The following is a 25476-nucleotide window of genomic DNA, read 5'->3' as shown; positions in this document are numbered from 1 at the left end:
ATGCATCACATTTCTACACTGACTCAAAAATATATATATTTTGACAACTGGATTTGGAAACTAACTGAATTATGTTCTCAAAAAAAAGAAAGAAAAAATTTGGACAAATGGTACAACAAAACTAGAGCCCGACCGATATATCGGCCGGCCGATATTATCGGCCGATATAAGGTAATTGCATTTAAATCGGCATCGGCATTTATAACGGCCGATGAAACATGAGAAACAGAGTCTCATGCTTCACTCATGTTATGAGTGTTGCATAGTGTGCCCACCATAGGGAGCTCTGCAGCTCCAGAGTTAACAACAGCGCCAGAAATCCACTACAGAAGAAAACGATCAGCCAAGCCAAGGAGATGTAACTTACTGTTTTGACGGTGAGTCTGTCGTTCGTCATGTGAAATGATTGTAGATTTAGTTCATACCCTGTATATAAAAACTCTGTGGTAGTTCTAGCTAACGGTCCTATCATTATCTTTCCTAAATATTCTGTAACATCACTTACAGCCGCTAATGCATTGCTATATTAGATTAGCCACAAAGCTAATACCATGTTTATCAGTGGAAGAGCGCGAACGTTAATAGGAGGTCAAACTATAACGTTAGCGTTTAACTTATTCTTATTCTATTGCGGTGTGTTTCCCACATAATGACCGCGTAATTGGGCCTTTCACACAGGACGCGGTGTGCACGGCGCTTGCCGCTGGGCTCAGCGTTGCCCTTCAGATACAAATGCGATTTGTGCTGCGCTATGGCGTAGGTGGGGTTTTAAAAACGTTTAGCGGGAGCTCTTTCATATTCTGTTGTTCCTCCTTTCGGTCAGCAGCAAAGATGTATCTGTCCCGTTGTAAGAAGCGAGCGATAGCGCTAGTCCTGCTGATGAGAATTAAGAGAGAAGCAAGGAAGAAGAGGCTACCCTCAGGTCCAGAGAACAATTTGGTGAATTCAGGCTGGTTACGTTACTCTAACGCTAATATAGCTTCCTTTTTAGCAGGCCCCTTAAATGCTTGCTATTAACTTGTTTGAAGGTGGTCTTCTCAAAATTGACAGCGGTGTGTTCATGACACTAACGTTAACCATTCAACTTCGAATTGATTCCGTAATCTTCCGGTAATAGTAGGCAAGACGATGTTCTGTGAGAGCAAATATAGTGTAGTTACAGTAACTACAGTAGGTGCGTCAGAAATGATTAAACCAGAGGGGACATGTAAATAAATGTGAGCTGAACAAGGGCTTTTTTTTTTTTTACATATTGTTTCAAAGCAGCTTTACAGACATAAAAGAAAAATGTTTTTTTTTTGCCTATGTAGGAGATCCCAGTTTATTATTATTATAATTCTAATGATGACATGAGTAATGATACATGGTGATATTATTAATACACATGCTTAATCTTTCTCTGTCTCTCTTTCTGCCTACAGATGGCTGAAAAAGGTGAATGCAGTAGCAGCAAAGTGTGGGACTACTTCTGCAAATACTTTAACTTTAGTATTATAATTTATTTACAGTACACACACAGACTGTTAAAACCAGCTTCAACTGGAAGAAAGTAAAAGTGTTAAATGTATAAAACCAGACTGTTTTTTGATCATTAAAAAAATATATACTTTTGATGTGCAATTGTTTAGTCATTGAGATTGTAATCTAAGGCTTTTTTTTTTAACATAATCCATTCTGGAAAATGGTTTATACAGCCCACATACATAGAACAGGCAGATATTTTGCTATTGAATGTTGTGTAAGTGCAGTTTATAGGAAATGGGTCTAATATCCAGATTATTTTTAAAATCAAAATATCGGCTTATAAATCGGCTCTTTTCGAGTTAATATCGGCATCGGCCCCCAAAAATCCATATCGGTCGGGCTCTAAACAAAACATTCCAGATGAAGATAACTGTGCAGTATGTAACACCTGATTACCTTCAAACAGCTGCTTGGAGTCTTTATAAGCACATTTGTATGCTGCTGTACATTTACAACTCATTTCCTCAGTGGTGTGATGTGCTAGACTATTAAAAGCTGTCAGACACACACATACACATGAGCGGTGGTGAGGTGTACCTGAGTCGCAGGGTCGTTTTGTAGGAGTGGATAGCGTGCCGCGAGCTGTGTCTGTACTGGAGACTTCTGGGAGAGAGAGAGAATGACAGAAGATTTAAATTTATGCATTTGGCAAATGCATTTATCTGAAGCGATGTACACTGCATTTATCAACTCATGCACTCCCTGGAAATCAAACCCATAACATTGCTGTTGCTATTTAGAAACGTTTTACCCACCGTTTGAGAACCCACTAGTCTACATCTCTAAGGTTTCAGACTTTCTGGTTGTCCTCAACTCATATTTTGGGATTTGACATTCCCAAAAGTTCATAAACACGATATAATAAGCCTGTGGTTCTTTTTCATCTGCAGTATCTCTATGACTGCTGTGGGATATTAAAACGATTAGAGCCAATCTCAGACTAGATGCAATGAGCGCTGAAATATCATCTCCTTTATTAGAAGACAGAATTTGTGTGTCCTCACCGTCCTGTGCAGGAAGAGGTGTGGCTTCTGTCGAGGGCTCATCAGAGCTGGCTGGCTTGGAGGACAGGGTTTGGCTACTGCTGCTGCTCGTCTCGTTACAGAAGACTGCTGATTGGCTTTTGCTTGAGCTGGGGGCGGGCTCTGGAGTGCAGTCTTCGTCTGGTGGCTTCTTCTGTATGTCTGAAGGAGAGAACAGAGAGCGTGAAAGTCTCTTAGACACACTGATTCAAGTATAATCATAATCTTATAGACCATGTGATAACAGTATCTTACCAGCAAAACATTTGGAGCAAAGGTTCATGGTTTTGCTGGACCTGGAAAAAGAAAAGACAAAAGCAAATATTTTTTTTTAATATCTGTATGGGGAAAAGTACATCTCTTTATGAAATGACCATCATAACACAAAAATATTAGCAGTTGAATCCAATAGTAAGGATTTCATGATTCCTGAGATACACACAGCAAAACTTAATGTGCTGTGGAATTCCTATATTTATTAGAAAATGTACATATTAATTTATTAATGTACTAAATGTAAAAAATTTCAATATTTAATATTTTTAGATTAAAATAAAAATATTAACATTTTAAATAAAAAATTACTTGGGTAAATAGGCTATAAAAACAACAAATTAAAAGTTTCCCTTTTATTCAATGCATTTCCTGCATGACCCCGATCTGTTTGTGATAAAAATGTGTATAAGTGAATTGGATTCAGAAATATTGATTCTGAACAGATTCATTTGACTCACAGAAAAGACCTCAAAACATCTCAAAAGAACAATAAGCTAACACAACCAGCTTGCGATCAAGTTTTACTCTACACAAGAGCAATCCCTATTTAATGAGATCTTTTAGTGGGGACATTTGAAAAACAAATCTGAATTGTTTGCAGTGTGAACAAAGCCTCAGACGCCTCTTCAGTGGAGAGCTCTTCACTGTTCTTTACCTGCAGGCTGAGGGTGGTGACATATCAAACACTATGTACACACACGCAAACAGTTATTGCTCTTCCTGCATGCACCTCAAAAGTCTCTCTCAAAGTGACACAGGTTAGCAATGAAAACAACATCAACAGCACAATCAAGAGCAATCATAATCAGTGCCCAATCAAGGAGGCGGATGGAAGCATGGGGCGAGATCAGGCATTGTGGGTAGGAATAATGCGTATTAAGAAGATGAGCATGAAGAGCACATCATTATGTGTGAATGAGCAATAAAAATGTGTTATCGACAGTGCTGATTGAGTAACATATATGATGGTTGTTCTTAAAATAAGCTATAATGGTTAAATATGTTGATATGATTAGATTAAATCCAAAATGTATCGACCATAAGAAACAGTGAAAGAGTTCATTTTGAGCAGCCATTTGGATCGATTAAATAAAGCAACACTCCATACTTGCGACTTTCATTACCCTTGCAATGTTTACCAAGGATTTGCTGGCTAATGATCTAAAAAGGCGGCGATTATATCAGTAATTAAAGCTATATAAATGACACCTAGTAGTAACAAAAACGATACTTGCTACTATATTACGTAGCTATTGAGTAAATGATTGCATAAAAAACAAGTAAAAAAGTTTTTTTAAAACAGATAAAAGTATTTCATGTCGGCTAAATTAATTGTAAAATCTGTAAATGATTGCAAAAAAGAAAAAAAAGTTAGATAAAACATCATAAGTTAATGAATTAAATTGTAAATGATTAAATGAAAAACAAAGAACAATGGCAAGTAGGCTCAAAAATAACATTAAAAATGACATAAAAATTACACTAGCAAAACATTCAACTTCTGTCGAATAAAACAAATCACACAAAACAATTGGGCAGCCGAACCTATATTTAATACAAAAAAAGTATACAAAAAAAAAAAAGTATTTTCAGGAAATGCGACGGTGTATGTGTATGTGCGCGCACGGTTTTCCTCGGTCACATGACTCCAAGCCAATCAAGCTGGCCTCTCTCTGGATTAATCTGACATCTCCTGTTAAATGTCATCTGCAATTATGGCTTATGAAAAGAGGCAACAGCCCAATCAAGACTCCAGTGCACACACACCTCAGCCCACCTTCTGAAGAGTTACTGTATGTGCGGCATATTCAACAAATCACATCACACCATTAATCAAGCCATTTTACTAAATAACCACAATAACACTGAATCTAATTTAGAGACGTGATTGATGCCATGCTTCCTACAGAAGGAACCCACCTGCCAACAATTGGCTCTAACTACATACTAAACAAAACAACATTAACATTTCCAACACTACCATTTCTACCAGCAACTGTTTGGTTACTAACATACTTCAAAATATCATCTTGAAACTCATACAGGTTTGGAAGAACATCAGTGTGAGTAAATTACAATTTTTATTTTTGAATGAACTACTTCTTTAAAATAACCAGCTTTATCTATTTATTTGTATTATTTCATCAAACAGTCTTTTCTCGCCACATTCAGCTTATGTTTGAAAGTTTGATAGCAAGCATCAGTTTTATTGGTCATTTTTGGTGTTAGGAAATTAAAATCCCAAATATAAAAATAATTAATATGTGTAGTCTCTATATGTATGAGATCAACATCTACAGCGCCTCATGATACTCTCAATAATGAGAGTATTCTGTGGGAATCACAGGGGACGGCGCATCCAAACACAACAGATGATCTCACTCTCTACACTCATTCCCTGGCCGCACCAGCTCCCAAAAGATAACGCATGCTTGAAAATGAGAAGACCGATGTGCTAACAGGTGTTAAAATGGAAGATGCCAGATGGAAGTTCGGAAATGGGATGAAAAATGAAACGCCACTCCTGCCCTTCACACTTCAGCCCCTCTGAACTGCGGCGCCCTCTATCTACACACAGAGAAATGTCTATGGAACAGTACAGATATTGCTCCAAATTTCATACCGGACATTTGTGTTGTGAATCATTTGATTATCTGGTTTGCAGCCATATAGTTCTAAAAACGAAAACTTAAATATGATCAAGTGAGTTACATATTTTATTCACTAGATCATTCATAAACATTTTTTTTTATCAATTTTCCAGCAAAATAGCTTTAATTTGGCATATAATGTTACAATGACTTAAAATTACATTAAAGGGATAGTTAACCCAAAAATGAAAATTCTGTCATCACAAACCAAAGAAAAAAAAATGTAACCAAATAGTTAATGGTCCCCATTGCCTTTCATTGGTTAAACATTTTCTAAATATCATCTATGTTCAAAAGAAGAAAGAAACTCAAATAGGGTTTGGAACAACTTGAGGCTGAGTAAATTATTTTGTCATTTTGTGTGTGTGAACTACCCTTTTATAAAATCAACGCAGCAACCTGTTTTGTTTCTTAACTATTGTATTTGCTTTAGTTCATTTGAGATAACATGCACTAAAGATGGGCTGAGTTTACTCACGTGACTTATCATCAGATAATTCATAGGCGTCAGGTTAATCTTGACATGTTAGTGAGGATGTGCCTTTGTTTAAGAATTCAAGTAGTTGTGCAAAATTTTTCTTGACACTGGTTATCAAAACAGAGTTGCATTTGCTTGTGTCATTCAACACCAGTTGGGCAAGTCTACACAAGGTTGAGGGAAGAACCGGTCACGTTTTGAGACTGCTTTTACACATGCAACAGGTTACCTGAAACCTTTCCCTCAAGTATCGGTTTACTAGGTTTTATGTTTTGCCCAATCAAATAACTACTTTACAAAAGCTGCTCGGTTTAATGCATGCAAGGGATAACGAATATTAGGCCTATACTTCAGATTTTGATGAAAAACGTGATCACTTGGTGCAGTAAAGAACTAAGAGCAATAAATCATGGAGGAAATTCATAAGATAATTATTAATATAACAGAGACTGTGGGTCTTCATTTGACCATATGAGTAAAATTATCCATCTGGAAATTTAGAAAACAGAGACAAAACCCTTTACGGTTTATAAGGTTGGATGATTAACTTTTTAATGCATTTAAAATTTAAACATAACATAAAATTATTTTTAACAACAATTTCGACCCAACAGGTTTTATTACCATTTGTACTAGTAATAATGCTGAAATACAGTTTTAAAAGTTGCAGAGTTTTATATTAAACAATCACAAGAATGCCATTTAATTATTGTCATTTATATGCACCAATAGACCAAAAACCGTAAAACAACAAACTACCAGCAGATAGTTTTTGCATAGCAAACAAAGAAGGAAGCAATGACAAACAAATGTGCAGCTTTAACTGAATGACAAATGAGTCAAACTTTACAAATCATTATTTACTCATCCTCATGCCATTCCCAAACTGTATGATTTCTTTTTCATTGAACACAAAAGGAGAACTGCCAAATAATGCAAATATTGGCATCTTGGCCGCTTTATCACATAAAACTACTGTATGTCTTCAGTGAAGTGGACTTTTACCCTTTTTTTTCACTTTTTACCTAAAATTGTGGTTTCTTTGGAGCTTGCAGTTATTAAAATAAAATCCACAGTAAAAGGAAAACTGCGTCTTTCGTGTTATGCAAAAATACTGATTGTGAGTAAATTTCAGACTAACTTGCAACATATAAATCATATGCAACTAATTATTACACACTAAACAATCCACCATGACAATTTGTCCATAGTAAAACTTAAAAAATCTGATATACAAGCAAACAGAACCATGCATTGTCAATTCTTACAAGGCTGATTCAACATACTCCCCTTTTAGGACATTTACTGTATCGTTTCATATATCTCTGCACAAAGCAAACCAGTCAGTCTATTAAAGTCTGAGTCTGAATGGGAAAAACCGTCAAGAATTCAGAATAGAGATGGGCTGTGGTTTAAATCTGCAGGATATAAAGCCAGATATGACGTGCTATGTTAACATCCGGTTTCAAATCTCATGTGCATCTTCAATGACAGCAACTGTGCCACTTGAATAAAGAGTCCAAAATAAACCATTGCTACAATCTATTCGAGTCTTTCAGTCACACAAACATGAAACATTTAAACAACAGAGCTGAAAATGAATACAATGATCATAATGATGATGAAGAGACCAATCTGTATATTATTCATCCTGTGTCATTATAAAGTGCACACATCTCTGTACACTCACACATACACCCCTTGAAGTAAACCTTGACTTCAGTCCAGAAAATGCTACTGAACAAATGATAATGACAGCACTCGACTGGGTCATTAATATATTATTGCTATTACTTCTTTTCACTCAAACTTCGTCTTAACAGATCTTAACATTAATGCATTTTAGATTTGTGAAAAGTAAGATTTCCCGTAAAACCAGTTGCAATGGTAAACACTGCATTCATTTTATTCTCACATGAGCTGAACTGAAACATGACATTGCATTTTTCTATTTTTTGCCACTAGCAGCACCTAAGAAAATCACACACACACAAAAATATGATTGTATTCAAACAGGTAGTCCCACCCCAAATTCACAACATTGTTTCAGTGAAGCTTGCACTGTTGGACTGGATGATCCTCAATGGTCTTCTAATTGGTTTTTAAATGACAAGTTGATAAATGTGTTCGATTTACCATTGATTAGTCTATTTTGAAAATATGTATGTAGAATTAGTAGGCATTTCGATCACATTCAGTTCCCTAAATGCCTATTTGTGAAACCCTGACCTAACAAATCAGGGACACCATCAACAGATCCACAATCTAATTTACACAAAACAGAAGGTTGAGCCTGTTTTATAATCGCTTAGTCACGGGTAAAGTGAGAGAGGTTTTATGTGATTAAATTACCTGATACATGAGCTATAAAACATGTAATTACTGTAGTACCATCAGCATTTGATCCAACCATCACTATATCATTTCTATTTTTTATGAAAGCAAATGGACAAATGGCTAATAAAAGCCTGCTGAATGATCACTTGTCATGGGTCTGTCTTGGTCTTGCCCAAATCTGATGCATTTGTTTCCAGCACAGACAGCAAGGAGTGTCAAATGACTGCACCCGTGAGCCTAACACGTGCTCGAAGAAGAGCATGATTGATGTGTCACTCAAGAAAAAGTCATTCTGTCATTGGCTTTTCCTGACTGTCTCAAACCCCAGGGAGGTGTCTACCTAGACAGCATTTCAAGTCACTGGAGGCGTGTATAAAATGTTCAATATGCTGTCTAGATAGGGCATCAAATAGGTTTTGACATACAGCACTTAATGTTTATCTCAATGATGGCAAAACCTGATGGAAGCATTTACATGCCCAAAATGCTGTCTATGTAGGAAGCATGCACAAAAAAGAAAAATCCCTAATTTTGGACAGGACAAGAGTTTCCAAACTGGGGCAAAAGGACCCCAGGGAGGCCATAATTTAGTTTTAGAGATCCATGGAAAAGCTAACAGAAAAAGAGTTTAAATAAATACATAATTTAAAAATATATAAATAATTGGTTTAATAAATAATAATTAATTTATATTTTCCAAATAAATAAATATATATATGTATATATATACATAAATTTGATCTTTTATACATGAAAATTCATAGCTGCCCTTTTAATTTTAGGATGGGAGTCCCTTAAACAAAGATGATCATATTCTGGGTCTGTAGCATCTAAAAGTCTTAAACTCCTTGGTCAAGGAAGCCAACACACAATCTTTTAATAGAGACAGCACAATGTCACCTGTGATGCCCTAAAAAGCGGTTTAGGTAGACAGCTTTCTGGGTTCTGAAATACAATCTAAAAATTATGCCACCTTTAATGCTCAAAATGTTGTCTAGTTAGGCAGCACACTAGATTTTGAATACAGCCAAAAATAATGCTGGCTATGAATGTTTTGAAATATAACAAAAAACGACGTCAAATTTGATGCCAAAAAATCCTGCAAACGCCTATGATGCTAAAAAACGTCAAGTTCACTACGTTTTTTCAATATAAAACAAACATTTCACAATCTGTAATGCCAAAAACGCTGTCTAAGATAGGGTTTTCAAACAGCCAATGGTTGAGCTAGAGGGCAGTGAGAAATGAGTTCATCTCACAAGGCTGGTTAAAAACCACTAAATCTCCCAAAATCTGCTTTTGATAACCCTAGATTCTTAAATGTAATGTGAGTTTGTTGGGTGTATGTGTTTTAAGTGTGTGTTCGAGGGGAAACAGCAGCTGTGGATGTGAAAAACAGGAGTGGTTGTTCCCCACCCCCATCCATCGGCCTACAACAATGAACAACAAACACACCACATTTCATTCACATTTAACGCCTTTTCCGCATCAAATTCGGCGTACAGGTACACTCACGTGTAAAATGAATCGTCTTACCCCCAAAATCCACAAGGGCAGCGGGGAGGAATGCTAGGCGGCTTGCTGCGCTCGCTTCCTGTGTCCCCCATGGTGGCGATGTGAAGGCGGCAGGTTTCTGCAGGAAACACCGGGGATCCGCTAGTGGCCTAGTGCTTGTGCGGGAATTCCTCGACTCGACGTTTGATCAAAAATGCTTTACAACGAAATCCCCGAGCTGAAAACGCGGTGTAATAAGTAAACGATGCGGACACGAGCGGCCGTTACAATGAATTCGATGTAATTTAGACAAAAATCAAGAAATTAACGGCCGCGTACAGTCCGACGGACCGCACCGGGAGTCGAGGCCGATCAGCTGGCGAGTGGAAGATACCAACTTCCGGATAGGGTTTTGTTAATCAGGAGAAACAATTTAAATGCTGGTATTCCAGTTGTAATCATATTTACACAATATCATGTTGTTAGAAGATGAAATACATAATACGATGTTTAAATATTGGTCTACATACTTTAACATCACGTGTTAATAACGCTTTAACGAACCACTGTTCCCCCAAAAGAAAGTGGAACGTCCCAAGCTGTATTCCTTGTTTGTAAAAGGGGATTTGTGCTTTAAAGCTGTTTAAGTACAAGACCTGCTACAGACCCCTACATAAGAGGAACCGCTCGCGATGGCTTTGACTACATAGAAACAAGACACAAAAATTACATTAAAAGTATTAAATAACAATACAAATACATGACACTGAATTGCACATTGACAACACACTGGCTCAAGGCCATACAGTAATGTCTTCTTTCTCTTTCTGTATTGGAAGGGGGATTCCAGTGATTTAACTGTATACAAAAAAATGTTAACTGATATTATATTTGGACCTTTTCAGAAGTTGTTGTGTTGAAAATATTCTAGGTACAACTATTACTGTCTACACACTTGAATAATTAAAACTAGAAAAAGGAAAGTGCATTAATCTGTTGTTGGGGCACCTGAATGTCTCAAATAAGTTTTGAGTTTGAATGTTGTATATGCTTAATATACCTAATACTTACAGATTTATTTACTTATAGCTGTAAGGGACAGACAGATAAATAGATATTATTTTAATAATACTCTATCAAAAGTGTACACTTTATACAGATAAATACTATATTATAGCAGAAACTGGAGATAGTTGATAGCGATTACACAGGAAATAAAAAAAGTACATGTTCATTGTAAATTATATTTTCTTGTGACAACATGTCGCAATAGTAATAAGGGCAGAATTCATAAAACAGCAAAAAATAAATAAAACACAGACACACACACACATATGTATGTATTTAAAATGATGTAATAATATGCTGTATATATTTATATATATGCTCTTTATATATATATATATATATATATATATATATATATATATATAAATAAAGAGCATATTATTACATTATTGTGGAAAATAGAATTTTTAATCAGTAATTTTAAGAGTACAATTAGATATAAACATAGATTTTTTTTTTGCCCCAATTGCAGTAAGAGCATAATTCATGAAACAGCAAAAAATATAAAAAGTATGCACTCATGTGTCTACTAGAAATTGTAATTCATAACTATAACAAAATTACCACATATAACACATGTTACTGTATTACAGTATACAGTATGACCTTGATATGCTGCAAATATTCAGGGTATGAATCTGAATTTTGTTTACAGAATGTGTAAATCAAATGGAGCCACTGTATCATGACCTACCAAACATTAGAGCAAATGATCCTTTCTTTATCATGTGATAGCTGAACATGAGCGGAGGAGGGTGGATGACTCCCTTTCAAAGCAACATCTCCTACCTCATCACTGGCTAAATCCAGCCTGAGGCCTCCAGGTCTCCTGAGATGCTCCACACAACTTCAAAGACAATTTTCCCCTCATTTCTACACACAAAACTTAAGGAATTAATGAGAAAATGTTTCAAACATGACAGAGCTATAATGTAGCTTGAGCGGATCAAGAGTGTCACAGATTTGCTTTCTTTCACAACGTTGCATTCACTTGAGTCGCACACAAACAGTCACTCAGGAAAATAACCATTAGACTGATATGCATATTCATGATGGTTTACAAGAGTTCACGTCAACTTTTCAACTTTTTGCAGAGTTAGAAATCCCCCTTTACTCTCTGTGTTGTTTCCTGCCTGAAGAGAGACTACAAAGACAACGCTCTCAGAGGAGGTTTGATTATTTAATGGGGAAAATCTGAAGGTGCGGTGCAGCGGGACATTGTAGATGCATTGATGTGAAAGAACAGAGACAGAAGCTCAAGGTGCCTGGAAGAGGGAGGAAAAACAACTGTGATGATTTTGCAGTGAATCGAAGAACACAGGTGAACTTTCACGATTTTCAAAAACACGGCAACAAGGCATTTCAGTAAAATATTCTCAGATTTAACTTTCATATCAAGGTAGGTACATTCAAAAGATTCTTTAAAGCACTACATTGAACAATGATGATCCTTTCAGAGTTTTACACAGTAGATCCAAAGCAATTCAGCAGAGCTACTGCAGGCGTAAACACTAGAAGCAAACTGATATGAAGGGTTCTACTTTAGGACACAGTGGAAAGTTCCTGGTTCACATATACGCTCTTAAAAATGAAAGGTTTCAAAAGGGGGTTTTCACAGCAATGCCATAAATGAACCACTTTTAGTTCCCCAAAGAACCTTTTAGTAAATAGTTCTTAGTGTGAAGAACATTTTAACAGTCTAAAGGCCTTTCCACACTGAGCGCGAAAAAGCTAAATTAATATCAGACGCGATGACACACTGGAATAAAACAACAGATATCTATGGAATCTTCCACATAGAATGCAAACATATTTTTTTTCAAACTAGTCCAACAAACCTTTTTAGTTTCGCAAAGAAAATTCTTTGCCATCCAATAAGATTTGAGCTAGGATCTCGTGGCAGGAGCAGCTGCTGTTGCACAAAAAGGCAAGATTGGTGGCGCTGTTTCTAGGGCTGGGACAACGCGTCGAGGTCATCGATGACGTCGACGCAAAAAATACGTTGACGCAAAATATGCGCATCGATTCGTCGACCTGTTTTTATTTCTCTAAAAAACGTTTGCAAAACGTTTACCTTATGTGCGCTGAATATACGCAATGGCCGGATCAACATTCTGTCCAACGTTATATAACCAATCCAGGGGTTTTTCTGCATTGATCTTTTTTTTTTGGCGGCTGTCAAAGCCTTATTTGATCGGTGAGTGACAGTGACAGGGCGCGTACGAGAGAGAGCCCTGGCTGTGCGCGCGCACTCACAGTCTTCAAACAACACGAGCGCTTCTTGCTCTCTCCCTCCCTTGTGCATATTAATCAAAATCATTAAACACGATAGAAAAAGGGCGAAACACCAAAGTTTCACGCGCGCTCGCGCACTCACAGTCTTCAAACTACACGAGCGCTTCTTGCTCTCTCCCTCCCTTGTGCATATTAACCAAAATCATTAGACACGATAGAAAAAGGGCGGAACGCCAAAGTTTCACGTGGAGCATTCTGAGATTTTTTTTCTCCATGACAGGCTGCTGGCTCCCACTGTTAATTTTTTTTTTTTTTTTTGTAAAAGCACTCTCTGTATTAGCTTAAAGCCCTCAAGTTTACATTTACATACTGTATTCTTTCAATTGCTCTAAACAAGTATTTTTGGGGTGACCTTTTTTATTGAATACTAGACATCAAGTTGTTGTTGTTTTCATCTGAAAGAACTTTTTTCAGTAAGCTAGGCCTTATGTGTTCAGTAAGCTTGTTTCAGTAAGCTATGTGTTTTCAAGGTTTCATTGAATGCTATCTCTATACAAGTGCAAAGTAATGCATTCTTAGTCAGTCTTTTATTTTGTAATTTTAAGAGCAATAAACATATATTGCAATGTTAAGGAATTTATGTTTTTTTTTCATTCTGATATGTAAATCAACATGTGTAAATTGTTAGTAGTCAATTAATGGGGAGATAATCGAAATCAAATCGGTCTGAAAAATTAATCTTTAGATTAATCGATGCTGAGTTCTTGTTATTGTTGGTATTTGAGAACATATTTATTCTCACATGTTCTTTATACAGAGCAAGATTTCTATTAATTGTCCACTGAATTATGTGATCTGTAGAGCCTCGTCCATTTTCTTCCATGTGCGCGAGTGGTAGGAGTCGTATTCACTCTTTTTCTACACATGAAATATGTAAGCAAATAAACATATGATATTGCAACTCATGCAATAAAGGATGTTTATGACAATAGAAGTGTAGCGTTATTGAACATACAAAGAGTGCACGTGTCTGCTTATTAATCAAAATCAACTATAGATCACAATTGGAAGCTATTACAAGCACTCAATGATGGTTTAAAGTGGGTAAGCAAATATATTAATAATTACATATATTTTCAAGTGTATCTCGATGCTAATTATACTTCTAATTGTATTTAAGGACGTAACCTATTCTTGTAAGCATTATAGTTTGTTTTGGTGTAGAACCTTGTTTATCTTAATTTAATGCTGTATATTGAGTAGACGTGCCAGTATTCGGTAACGCGATATATCATGGCATTTATATGCACAATATTGTTATCAAGGGCACTTCTAAATACCGTTAATAATTATATATTACAAATTATTCAGAATTTAGAATGCATTTTAAGAATACTATTCCCATCAAATGGTCAAAATGCACAACAATGCTGTATGCTGCTTGAAATATCGTGCGCTCTGATATAAACTAGCACGCATGAGAAGCGCATGGAGGAACACGTGAGAGACGCACTGAATGAAAGCACATTCACTGTCTGACAGCAGATGGTGCTAAACTGCAGGGAAAACAAAGCAGCCTTTACTCTAGAAACCCCATAAATAAAGCAGCCACACTACTTTCTAAAGTATTTAAATAGCCATTTAGATTTGTGGATTTGCTATGGTGTTCATCACAGTGACAAATACTTAAATATTTAGAATAGGCTATTTATTTTCAAACTTTTTTTTTCCATTTTAATCTGGACTACAACATTGATTATTTATTGTTTGTTCACACTTTACATAAGGGCTTCATTAGTTAACATAAAGTGCCAATTAAAAATTCTTCTGAACATTCATTAATCTTAGGTATTCTGATATTTATAACACGTTGTAAAAATCGAAAGTTGCAACTGTGTCATTTAATGAGCTAGCATGAACTAAGAGTTGCATTTTTTTTTACAAAGATTAATAACTTCTGTAGCAAATGAAGCTATTGCTCATTGTGAATGTTAATGCATTAACTAAGGTTAACTAATGTGGTCTTATAGTAAAGTGATACCTATGGGTCTTTATAATTCTTTAATCTGTGTAAAACTTTTAACTTTATATATTTTTTCTGTATTGCTTTATTGTATGTAAATGCTGTTATTTTTGTTATACAAAAGTTATTTAACTTCTTATACTGTATTATGACCACTTTTTTTAAACTAAATATCAATACCGTGATAATACCGTATACCATGATAAAAGCATGAGCAATTAATCACAACAGGAAAATATGATACCAGCATATCCATAATATTGAGCAGCAGATGATGTTAAATCTATTTACGAGATACATATCTGAAGAAAAATGCATTAGTGGTTTGTGCCACCTAGCGTGCAGACATGAATTAGCAAAGGCGAACAATCGTTTCAGGTTCGGTGTGAAAGTACCATAGTATAGCTAATAGAACTAGATGTTTCAATCCCTTTAGTAGGAAACTCTTGATAGTAGCAATCGGTGTGGAGTGGCGAAAAGGAGGGTAAGGTATGTCATTGGGGTCATCAGGTGGGCACCCTGCTTCATCTACGTTTCGTTGATTGAGGCCCACAACGTCTCCAGAAGGCTCAACGGTGTACCCAGCGTCCCAGGTACACCCCCCTCCATGCCATACCCTCCATATTCCTGGTGGGCTCTGCTGGCAGGGGCGCCCTTCTCCCTGAGTCGGGCCTAAGCCTGACCGCATACCATCTGTCTCTACCTTGCTGCCCAGTTGGGGTCCTTACGTTTAATCCAGAGCCAGTTACTGCTTTTTTCGGCAGCACTTGACATGGACTTGATGGCCTGTTGGAGAGAGCGACCCTTCACCCCTAATTTTCTCAGCAAACTGGTGGCAGAAGTGGCAACAAATCCCCTGCAGCCCACCTCTACTGGGAAGATGCTGGTCTTCCAGCCATTCTGGGATGCTTCAGCTGCCAGGTCGGAATATTTGTTCTTTTTCCTCTCATAGGCCTCTTCAACCCCCTCTTCCCATGGTACTGTTAATTCCACAACATATGCCAGCTTTGTTGTTGGAGACCACAGGACCATGTCTGGCCGGAGTGTTGTAGCCGCTATTTCTGGGGGAAACACAAGCTTCTTATCAAGGTCCACTTCCAATTTCCAATCCCGCGCTGACTGCAGGATGCTTGCATCCTTAGGTGTTGTTCTATACTCTACTTTATATAGACTGTATAAAAACATGGACGTAGTGTCCTTGACGTCACCCATAGGTTTCTGAAGAGAGATTTAGAAACCAAAAGTGGGCACAGCGGGCCGTCGCCATCTTGGCAGCACGTCACCGCGCGTCACTCTGGGGCAGTGGTTCTCAACCTTTTTTTCCACCGGGCCGCACTATGCTCCAAGTGCAAGTCTCGCGGGGTCACAAATACAAACCGACCTGATTTATAATATTATAGCCTAAATATTATGATATCTAATCGATTCGATTCATTGAAATAAAGAAATAATTCTACTCCCCATAAATAAAATACCTTATGTTGTCGGGAGCTGAACAATTTTGTGAAATTCAGCTCGATGTAGTAACAGCACAATGAAGGTGCGATTGTAAAGCCTGTGTTATACTTTCCGCATGAGCAATCCAGACGCGGACGCGGACTTCTTCCATTTATACTTCCGAAAGCACACGCGGATGGTCCGCTCTGCAACAAACATGTGAACAAACAATTGCCCAGAATTATTGCACATCGCTGTCTTTATATTCTTTATTGACGGATTGCACTGCCTGCAAATGTGCAATTGTGCTTTTGAAGACTAGGCTACTGACCACGCGCACCTGTCGGCGCGGTCGTCTGCTCAGAGCCTCAACACATGCTCTCCGATGGCGATATTTACGTCACGCCTACCTAGCGGTCCGTAGCGGACTCGCAGACGCGAAAAGTATAACAGAGGCTTAAGATGCAGTCTGTAAGTCGCGCACGGGAGCATGACTTGACGCGCGACATTGCAGAAAATGTGCGTTCACAAATGTAGCCTATGTCGATCCAAATATGGAAAGCACTTTCGAATTTAAGGATGATTGCTGCGTAGTATATGGTGTTCCCTATCAAAAGCTACTCTCGATGCTGCGCTCAATATCGCTAATGAGAACATTCTTTGTTCGTACAGTTGTGAAGCATGTGTGTCAAACACGCCAAGAATTGGCTTAAATAACCTCGGCAGGTGACGTCACTGATAACGTGCACCTGCAGGTTATAAATAGACGTGAAACGGAAACATCCTCAGGTTTCTTTGTCTTCAGAGACCGCATTGTGTGTGTGTGTGTCACGCTGATGAAAGTATTAGTTTAAAAGGAAGTATGTTAAGAGTAAAAAAAAAAAAGGAAAAAGAAAGCTCTAACTATTCTTGCTGATTCTATAAGAGATGCGTGCCTCGCTCTCCATGGCCGATCTCTGAAGAGAAATCGCATGTTTAATGTTGGGAAAAAAAAGAGGCTGCTTTCGCGTTCTAGAGTGGCAGTTGTAAGCACCGCGGTTCACTTCCTATCCCTGCTAGGCTCTTTGCTCTCACGAGGAACGAGCCGCTTCCCGCTCATTAAGATCGCGCTCCGATCTGGAAGTTCTGACGGTTCTCGCGCCCACCTCCGAAGCGTGCCCAGGCACTTTATCGGATTGGGCAGAGGCTGCTGTAGCTCTAGCTCCTGTTGAAATGGACATTGAGAGTGCTCTCTCCTAGCACTCCTCTCGCGATTATAAGGACATGAGGAGTTACTAGGTGGTGACTCGTGCAGTGACCAGATTAAAGCCTTAAAATTAGATTTTGTACATTATGATTTCATAGGTGAGAGAGACGCTAGCTGCTATCTCTCCCCTATTGGAGCAACATTACTTAAATAAAAATATAAATAAAAAAATTATGATGAGATGATGATGATGAATAACAAATATATATATATATATAAAATATATATATGAAAAGACAGCAATTGTTCCCTGTTAAACGTACTGTAGCAACATCTACACTTGGATGGAACGCATTTCATGCTGTGGGTCAGACTAGTGCTGCCCTGCACACCATGGGTTCTGCAGGCGTATCAGGCTGATCTAAAAAATCTGCCAGTGCCAGGATGAGACTTTTAATATGTTTCTCACTCACTGTGCTCAAGTGTCGGGGCTGTCAGAAAATAAATAAATAAATAAACTGTCCCGACCCGATCCAGCTACTCTGGCCCCCTCATATGCCTGGGGAGCAGCTTGTAACACTTGGCAGCCGCAGATGGACCTGGACTAAAGTACGGTCATCACGACCAAATCAACGGCCTTAAGCTGTGCCCAGGACAAAGAGTGTATCCCCTCAGGGAGGGCCCTGGAAAATTCCATCAGAAGTGTAAGGCTTCTTCCTGGCACCCTTAGGGGATCACTGAACAACCTCCGCCACCACCGGTGTTTCGGGGGGCAGTGGTCTCCAGTGAAATGATACATGCTCTGTTTGCTTCCTGCCACGTTTCAGGACACTAGACATCTACCCCCCCCCCCCCCCCCAACAAACAAAGTGTCACAATTAGTGCCCCTTTTGGAGAAGCTGGCAGCGTGGAAGCTACTGCCAAATATCTCCCCATTAGACGAAAGAACTGTAGTGAAGGGCTACAGGATTCAGTTTGCACATCGTCTTCTGCGTTACAACAGCGTGGTCTCCATCTCTGTGAAACTGGCACGTGCATATCTGTTGACACAGGAATCACAGACTCTGCTGGTCAAAGGGGCCATAGAATGTGTTCCCCTGCCAGACAGAGAGTCAGGCTATTACAGTCGGTATTTCTTGATTCCCAAGAAAGACAGGGGGCTGCGTCCAATCATGGATCTAATGGATGTGTATTTTAATTTTTAAATATTGCCACAATTCAGGAGGTTCCTGAGGTTCGCTTTCAGGGGCGAAGCTTACCAGTATCAGTTTCTTCCATTCGGCCTAGCTTTGTTATCCCGCACTTACAAGAAATTCATGGATGCAGTTCTGGCTCCTCTATGACTCCAGGGCATCCACATTTAAAAAGTGTATAAACAACTGGCTGAATCTGACCCAGTCTCAAGAGCTTGCGCTTCGACATCAGCATGTCGTACTAGCTCATCTCGAATCTCTGGGGTTGAAACTCAACGCCAAGAAAATCGTTCTCTCTCCGGCTCAGAGGACAACATATTTGGGTGTGGTATGGGATTTGATCACAATGCAGGCACAGCTGTCTCCTGCATGTGTCAAATCCATTCTAAACACCCTAAAGAACATTAAGCTAGGCCAGAAAGTCACTGTTCAGGTCTCATGGCAGCTGCATCCACGGTGATACCTTTGGGCCTCCTGCTCATGTGATCGTTTCAGTTTTGGCTCAGAGACAGGGGATTTCATCCAAGGGCCAATCCCCAGTGGCAAATAAGGGTTATGCGCCAGGGGCTTCGTACCCTATCTATGTGGTTCAGACCCAGGTTTATGACTTTGGGTCCCACTCTAGGTCCATGTTGTCATCGCAAGATGCTAATGACAGACGCTTCCCTCATGGGCTGGGGAGCGGCCTTAGTTGGCTGTCCAGCCCAAGGGATCTGGAGAGGTCATCTTCTCGAATTGGCACATCAATTGCCTCAAAATGGAGACTGTATTTCTGGCCCTGAAATACTTCCTCCAGCAGTTGAGAGGCTACCATGTCCTAGTGTGGGTGGACAACACATCTGTAGTCTCTTACATAAATCACCAGGGCGGACTGCAGTCGCGCCGCTCGAACGAGTTAGCGCACCAGGTTCTGCTTTGGGCACAGGACAAGTTCCTGTCCCTTAGGGCGATTTACATTCCTGGGCATATGAATGTGGGAGCATACTTGCTGTCCAGACAAGCTGTGAAACAGGGGAAATGGAAACTCCACCCCTAAGTAGTCAATTCTGGGAAAGATTTCAAATAGCAGAAGTGGACCTCTGTGCTTCACAGCTGCACAATGTCCCCTCTACATCTCTCTGACTCATCCAGCTCCCCTGGGTCTGGACGCTATGGCCCATGCGTGGCCCAGACTGCGTCTTTATGCCTTTCCTCCAATTGCTCTGCTCCCGGGAGTCCTGGCCAAGGTCCGTCGACAGGGGTCTCGCCTCTTACTGATAGCGCCCCGTTGGCCGACCGGAGTTTGGTTCTCAGATCTAATATCGCTCCTCGATGGCTCGCCATGGGCGATTCCAGTCAGGAGAGATCTTTTCTCAGGCACAGGGGACAGTACTTCATTCCCGGCCTGAGCTCTGGAACCTTCACGTCTGGCCCCTGAGGGGGACCAACTAGAGATGCTGGCCTTCCAGCCACAGTAATGGAGACTATTCTAAGTGCTAGGACTCCCTCCACTAGAAGAACTTATGCCCTCATATGGAGTGTTTTTGAGGGCTGGTGCATGACACACCATGCAGACCCAGCTCACTGCCAAATTGTTTCGGTACTGGAGTTCCTGCAAGAGAAATTGTCCTCAGGCACATGCCTTAGTACTCTCAGAACTTACATGGCCGCTAGTTTTGCTTGCCATGTTTTGATTGACTGGGTTTCTGTGGGGAAGCACCCTCTAGTTGCCCGCTTCATTCATGGGGCTCAGAGGTTGAGGCACCCACTAGAGCTACGGCCCCTTTAGGGGATTTAGCCGTAGTGCTCGAGGGGCTGGCACTCCTTTCGAACCATTAGAATCAGCAGCTGGCGGCAGCTGCCCCCAGGCAAACAGTTTCACATTGAGTGAGGGATGCTCCTGCTTAAGTGTGTGATGCGGCAGGTTGTTCCTCTCCGCACACATTTGTCAGGTTCTATAGTTTGGATGTCCATTCTACTCATTTCCAAAGACTTCTGTCCTCCGCCATTTACAACACCGGAGCAGAAAAGACTTCACTTACTGTGGCCAGTATGTGCTCTTCAGATTTACTTCCACCGCACTAGCCAGTGGCGTAAGTCAGAGCAGCTTTTCATATGCCGTGGGGGCCGCAGTCAGGGGTGCGGCTGCCACCAGGCAAACAGTTTCACATTAGGTGAGGGTTGCTATTGCCCTAGCCTACGAGGTGCATGGTCAAACTTCGCCTCTAGGAGTAGGTGCCCATTCAACCAGTTGGGTTGCATCTTCAATGGCTTGAGCAAGAGGTGCGCCCTTGCAGCAAGTGTGTGATGCAGCAGGTTGGTCCTTTCCGCAAACATTTGTCAGATTCTATAGTTTGGATGTCGATGCTACTCCAGGCTCACATGCCCCTGAGTCCACATCCCAGAGTCATGTCTGAGACCTCTTCGATGTTTGTGCGCACACACTACACAACCTTGGGGGTCCAGACACTTACAGTGCGGCGGCGTTGGTATTCTCGTTCCCATTAGCGCTATTGAGCGCAGCATCGAGAGTAGCTTTTGATAGGGAACGTCTCGGGTTACTTGACTGTAACCCTGTTCCCTGAAAAAGCGGGAACGAGATGCTGCGCCTCAATGCCGCACTGTCGACATGTCCGGACGTCTCTTCAGACAAAGGGGTAACCTGAGGATGTTTCCGTTTCACGTCTATTTATAACCTGCAGGTGCACGTTATCAGAGACGTCACCTGCCGAGGTTATTTAAGCCAATTCTTGGTGTGTTTGACACACATGCTTCACAACCAGTCGAACAAAGAATGTTCTCATTAGCGCTATTGAGCGCAAGCATCTCGTTCCCGCTTTTTCAGGGAACAGGGTTACAGTCAAGTAACCCGAGACGTTTCCATTTGCTTGAACTTCAATTGAGTTGCGGGGCAAACCGAAAATCCTCCTATACTACTGATACTGCGACTATTCTTTTGAGTTCATTCGCTGACATTCTCCATGTCTTTTTTCTCCTTTAAAAACAAATTTGTCATTTCTGATGCTCAGTTTTACCGAACTTATGGCTGTTGATGACTATTTGAATTGAATTCTGCCAAAGTGCGCACTTGTAGCCTATGTATGTGTTCGTAATGTTATGTAAGTCTGCTCATCTATGAAAATAATTTATGAAAAACTAAATAATTTCACATAAAAACATTAGGCTGTAGCTAATATTTATTTAGTGGCCTACATTTTTTTAATTAATGTAAAAAATTAAATGAATAGTAAAACTTTTTTTTTTTAAATTTAAAATTGTGTTCAGCATATGGTGGGCCGCATTTGAATTTGTGACGGGCTGCGGGTTGAGAACCACTGCTCTGGGGTAATCAAAAATAGGCAAAAAGGCAGGAGCTGGTTCCTGAAACCACGCCCACCTATCCCAACGGTGGTGACAACAGCGGCACTCCACCTGTCACTCTAGTGGCCACGCCCTTAATTATGCAGAACTTTAAGGCTTGATATAATTTAAAGGAATGAGTTATTAAAAAATTCACCCCCCCTCACAATTGTCATGAAGGGCAAAATTAGCTATATAGACCAAAATATTTTTTTGCACCAGGCAGTAAACATGTTTTTTTTTTGCTGTAAAGTTGGGCATTTTAACAAGTGGAGTCTATGGGATTGACTCCCTTTTGCAGCCATCGTCAAGCGGCCAGTCGATGAATTACACAGTTTAAGTCACTTCCATATGGGCTTCACGAGAGAGAGCGGAGGTTGCTGCTCGGAAAGTACGTCGGTGATTCGCCTGGCTTTTTTGCATCATGCATAGTGTGGAATGTAATTAAAAGAACATTTGTCCACAGTAAAGAACATCTCATGGAATGGAAAGATTCCACAATCTTAAAAATAAAGTTCTTTATTTTTGCATTGAAGATTCCACGAAGAACCTTTAATATTTATGGAATCTTTTCATTTAAAAAAAGGTTCTTTATAATGGGAAAGGCACCTGGTATTAAGACGTGTTTTCAATCTGATCACAGGTTGACAACGCTAAATAAAAAATAGTTATTTTAAGAAGTTTTCACTGAAAGGTTCTTTGACAAACCAAAAAGGGTTCTTCTATGGCATCGCTGCAAAAAAAAAAAAAAGGATTTCAATTCAATTTATTTTTTACTCTTTCCCCACCACTGACGAGTTATCTCGTCATTTAGAAGACAACCCTTCTCCACCATTCATAAGTTTTTATGGCTTTTCGTGTTTTCAGTGAAATACACTTGGGGGCGCTATTACACATCTTCTGAACAAGTTAAAAAAATCTTCAGAACAAAAATACATGTGAACAGGATAGAGAAACAAGCTTTCTCTTATTTAAACAAATGCATATTAAAAATAATCTGTTCATTATCAATAGACAGCATATAAATGGAAATAGCATAATGTTACAGAGTAAAATGTTGATCCAGGAAGTGGTATATGTCTGTGCAAGCTTTGGAGGTGTTGATGGAAGCGATTTATTGGATTTATGCTTTTGATAATCATACTGAATATTATCCAGATTTAGTTTTTGATAAAAATGCTTTTTGCTCCAAATTATGCATTTTTATGAAACCTACCTATATTCAAGTGTTGATAAAAAAAATAATAATAATGCTTTAAGATAGAATAAAACTTATTTTATTTATTTTTTTAAAGTGGAGGCTGTGATCTTTATTTTGGTGTATTGCATATTCAAATATTCATACATGTATGTATAATGTAGATCAAATGTGAGTGAAAATCATCAAAATCGCTGATGGTGGCTGGCAACCTTTTTCAAAAATGCAGGCGGGGAAAGAGTTAAAATTGCATGGATGCTAAAGGCTCTTTATGGAACCATAAATGTCACTAAAGAACCTTTTTTTTTTAAGTATCACTTTTTAAGAATAAACTTTCAAACATAAAAGTAACCTTTTAAAACAAACATTCACCAAGTGTTGATCTTCAAACCTTGCTATGATTAAGACTTGTCTAGAAGAGAAAGTTTGACTTTTTAATGTTGGCTTGACCAGGCAACTAGGCAATTATCTCACAGACAGATGGACAGATGGATGGACAGACAGATGGAGAGGGACGGATGGATGGATAGATCGATAGATAGATAGATTCTTAATTTTAAAAACGCTATTATAAAAATAAAAGAAAATCTGCCACTTGCTGTTCTAGAAACTCAGCATGTCAATACAGCTGCTTTATTCATGAGGGCCAATTTCAGAAGAGGGATGTTTTAGATACAAACAGCTATGGATTTCATGGGAAATCTTTATGTGTGCATGTCTCTCCATGAACGAGTGCTTCTCTTATCCTTTAATTATTTCCCAAGAAAGAGCGAGAGCTTTATTGACAAGTGTTTCAGTGTTTATAGGGCTGTGGATAGGATAACAGAAAGCATCCCTCTTATAAGAAACATTAATCTGGTTATAACTGGATTGGACTCTTGTTGCAGTAATGTAATGTCTACAGTAATGTGTTATGGGGTTGTGGTGTGGGGTGTTCAACAAAATTCCCCTCTTGCTATAATAACCCAACTAGACTAAGTGTGCAAAGTAGTTTTTCATTAAATAAATAACCAGTAAAAACTAAAACTTTTTTTTTAATAAAAGTATAAAGGCCTGTTCACAACGAGAATGAAAGTTGAACATGATAAGAACTATATCAGTTGTTTTTTAGAAGCGTGAACTAGTTTTGTCGCCTGCTGCTTGAGCCCTTTATAGTCTCTTTTAATGCATTTATTTGATCAAAAATATACTAAAAATAATAATGTGGTGAAATAATAAAAAAAAAAGATATTGAATATATATTAAAACATTTAAATGGTATAACAAATGCCTTAATTATAATTTCAAGAGGTCTTACAGTTGGGGATGACAAGAAAAGAGTTGCGATAAGGCTGGATTAAACTTCAAAAGGCAATGAATGATGTCATTGACTAAATATGAGCGTTCCACGTTTCAAGTCAAAACGTGGTGCAGGTGTCTCTATTTGAACTAGGGGTGTTGCGATATACCCGTATTGATGATAAGCTTGATATTCAAAGCAACAATTATTGATATTGTGTTAATTTAGTGCGTGACGATATACTGTTATTAGCTATAACCGCAATATTTAAAATGAATAGTTCTCTTATGATAACACCACATGTAAATACTCCAGCGCCAGAACCTGGTTGAGCTCCAAGGCTCTCCTCGGAGTAGCTGCGAGCACTGCGTCTTTTTGTGTGACAGGTGTCAGCGTTAAGGCATAATACTGCCACACAAGAAGACGCAGCACTTGCAGCTACTCCGAGGAGAGCCTTCTTCATCAGAGTTTCGTAAGTTGCCATTATTTTACTTGTCATAGAATGGGTAACTTTATATTAATCTTTTAACAGCGGTTGTCTGTGTTCATATATTGAAGTAAAGGGTGATTATTTTAATAAGTACCGCATTTTCTTTTCTCGTCTTATTTTTGAATTTGCAATCAATACGGCCTGTTTTTGTGAAAACCTGTATCTGAACTGTAAATCATGTAATTGTATGGCTCAATACTGTATGTTACCATAGACATTGTCCAACACCACTCATACAGTGTTCAT

General features: G+C 39.0%; 1 protein-coding gene across 3 annotated transcripts in view; it reads right to left on the bottom strand.

Annotated features, from left to right (window-relative positions):
• Positions 1-25476, bottom strand: part of LOC132156761 (AN1-type zinc finger protein 3-like) — a 35550-nt gene that overhangs the window by 4500 nt on the left and 5574 nt on the right. Inside the window, exons 1-4 of one of the 3 annotated variants that reach the window (XM_059565766.1) lie at positions 9804-10178; positions 2802-2842; positions 2529-2708; positions 2062-2127 (exon numbers count right to left, since the gene is read on the bottom strand). In XM_059565766.1, coding sequence (XP_059421749.1) covers positions 2062-2127; positions 2529-2708; positions 2802-2829 — 274 coding nt within the window. In that variant the 5' untranslated portion in view covers positions 2830-2842; positions 9804-10178. Of the gene's footprint in view, positions 1-2061; positions 2128-2528; positions 2709-2801; positions 2843-9803; positions 10179-25476 lie in introns of those variants that run through there. The other 2 variants (XM_059565765.1, XM_059565767.1) reach the window with 2 other exon arrangements.

Source organism: Carassius carassius, chromosome 14 (assembly GCF_963082965.1).
Source record: "Carassius carassius chromosome 14, fCarCar2.1, whole genome shotgun sequence".
Classification (NCBI taxonomy): domain Eukaryota; kingdom Metazoa; phylum Chordata; class Actinopteri; order Cypriniformes; family Cyprinidae; genus Carassius; species Carassius carassius.
This window is presented reverse-complemented; position numbering and strand designations above follow the sequence as displayed.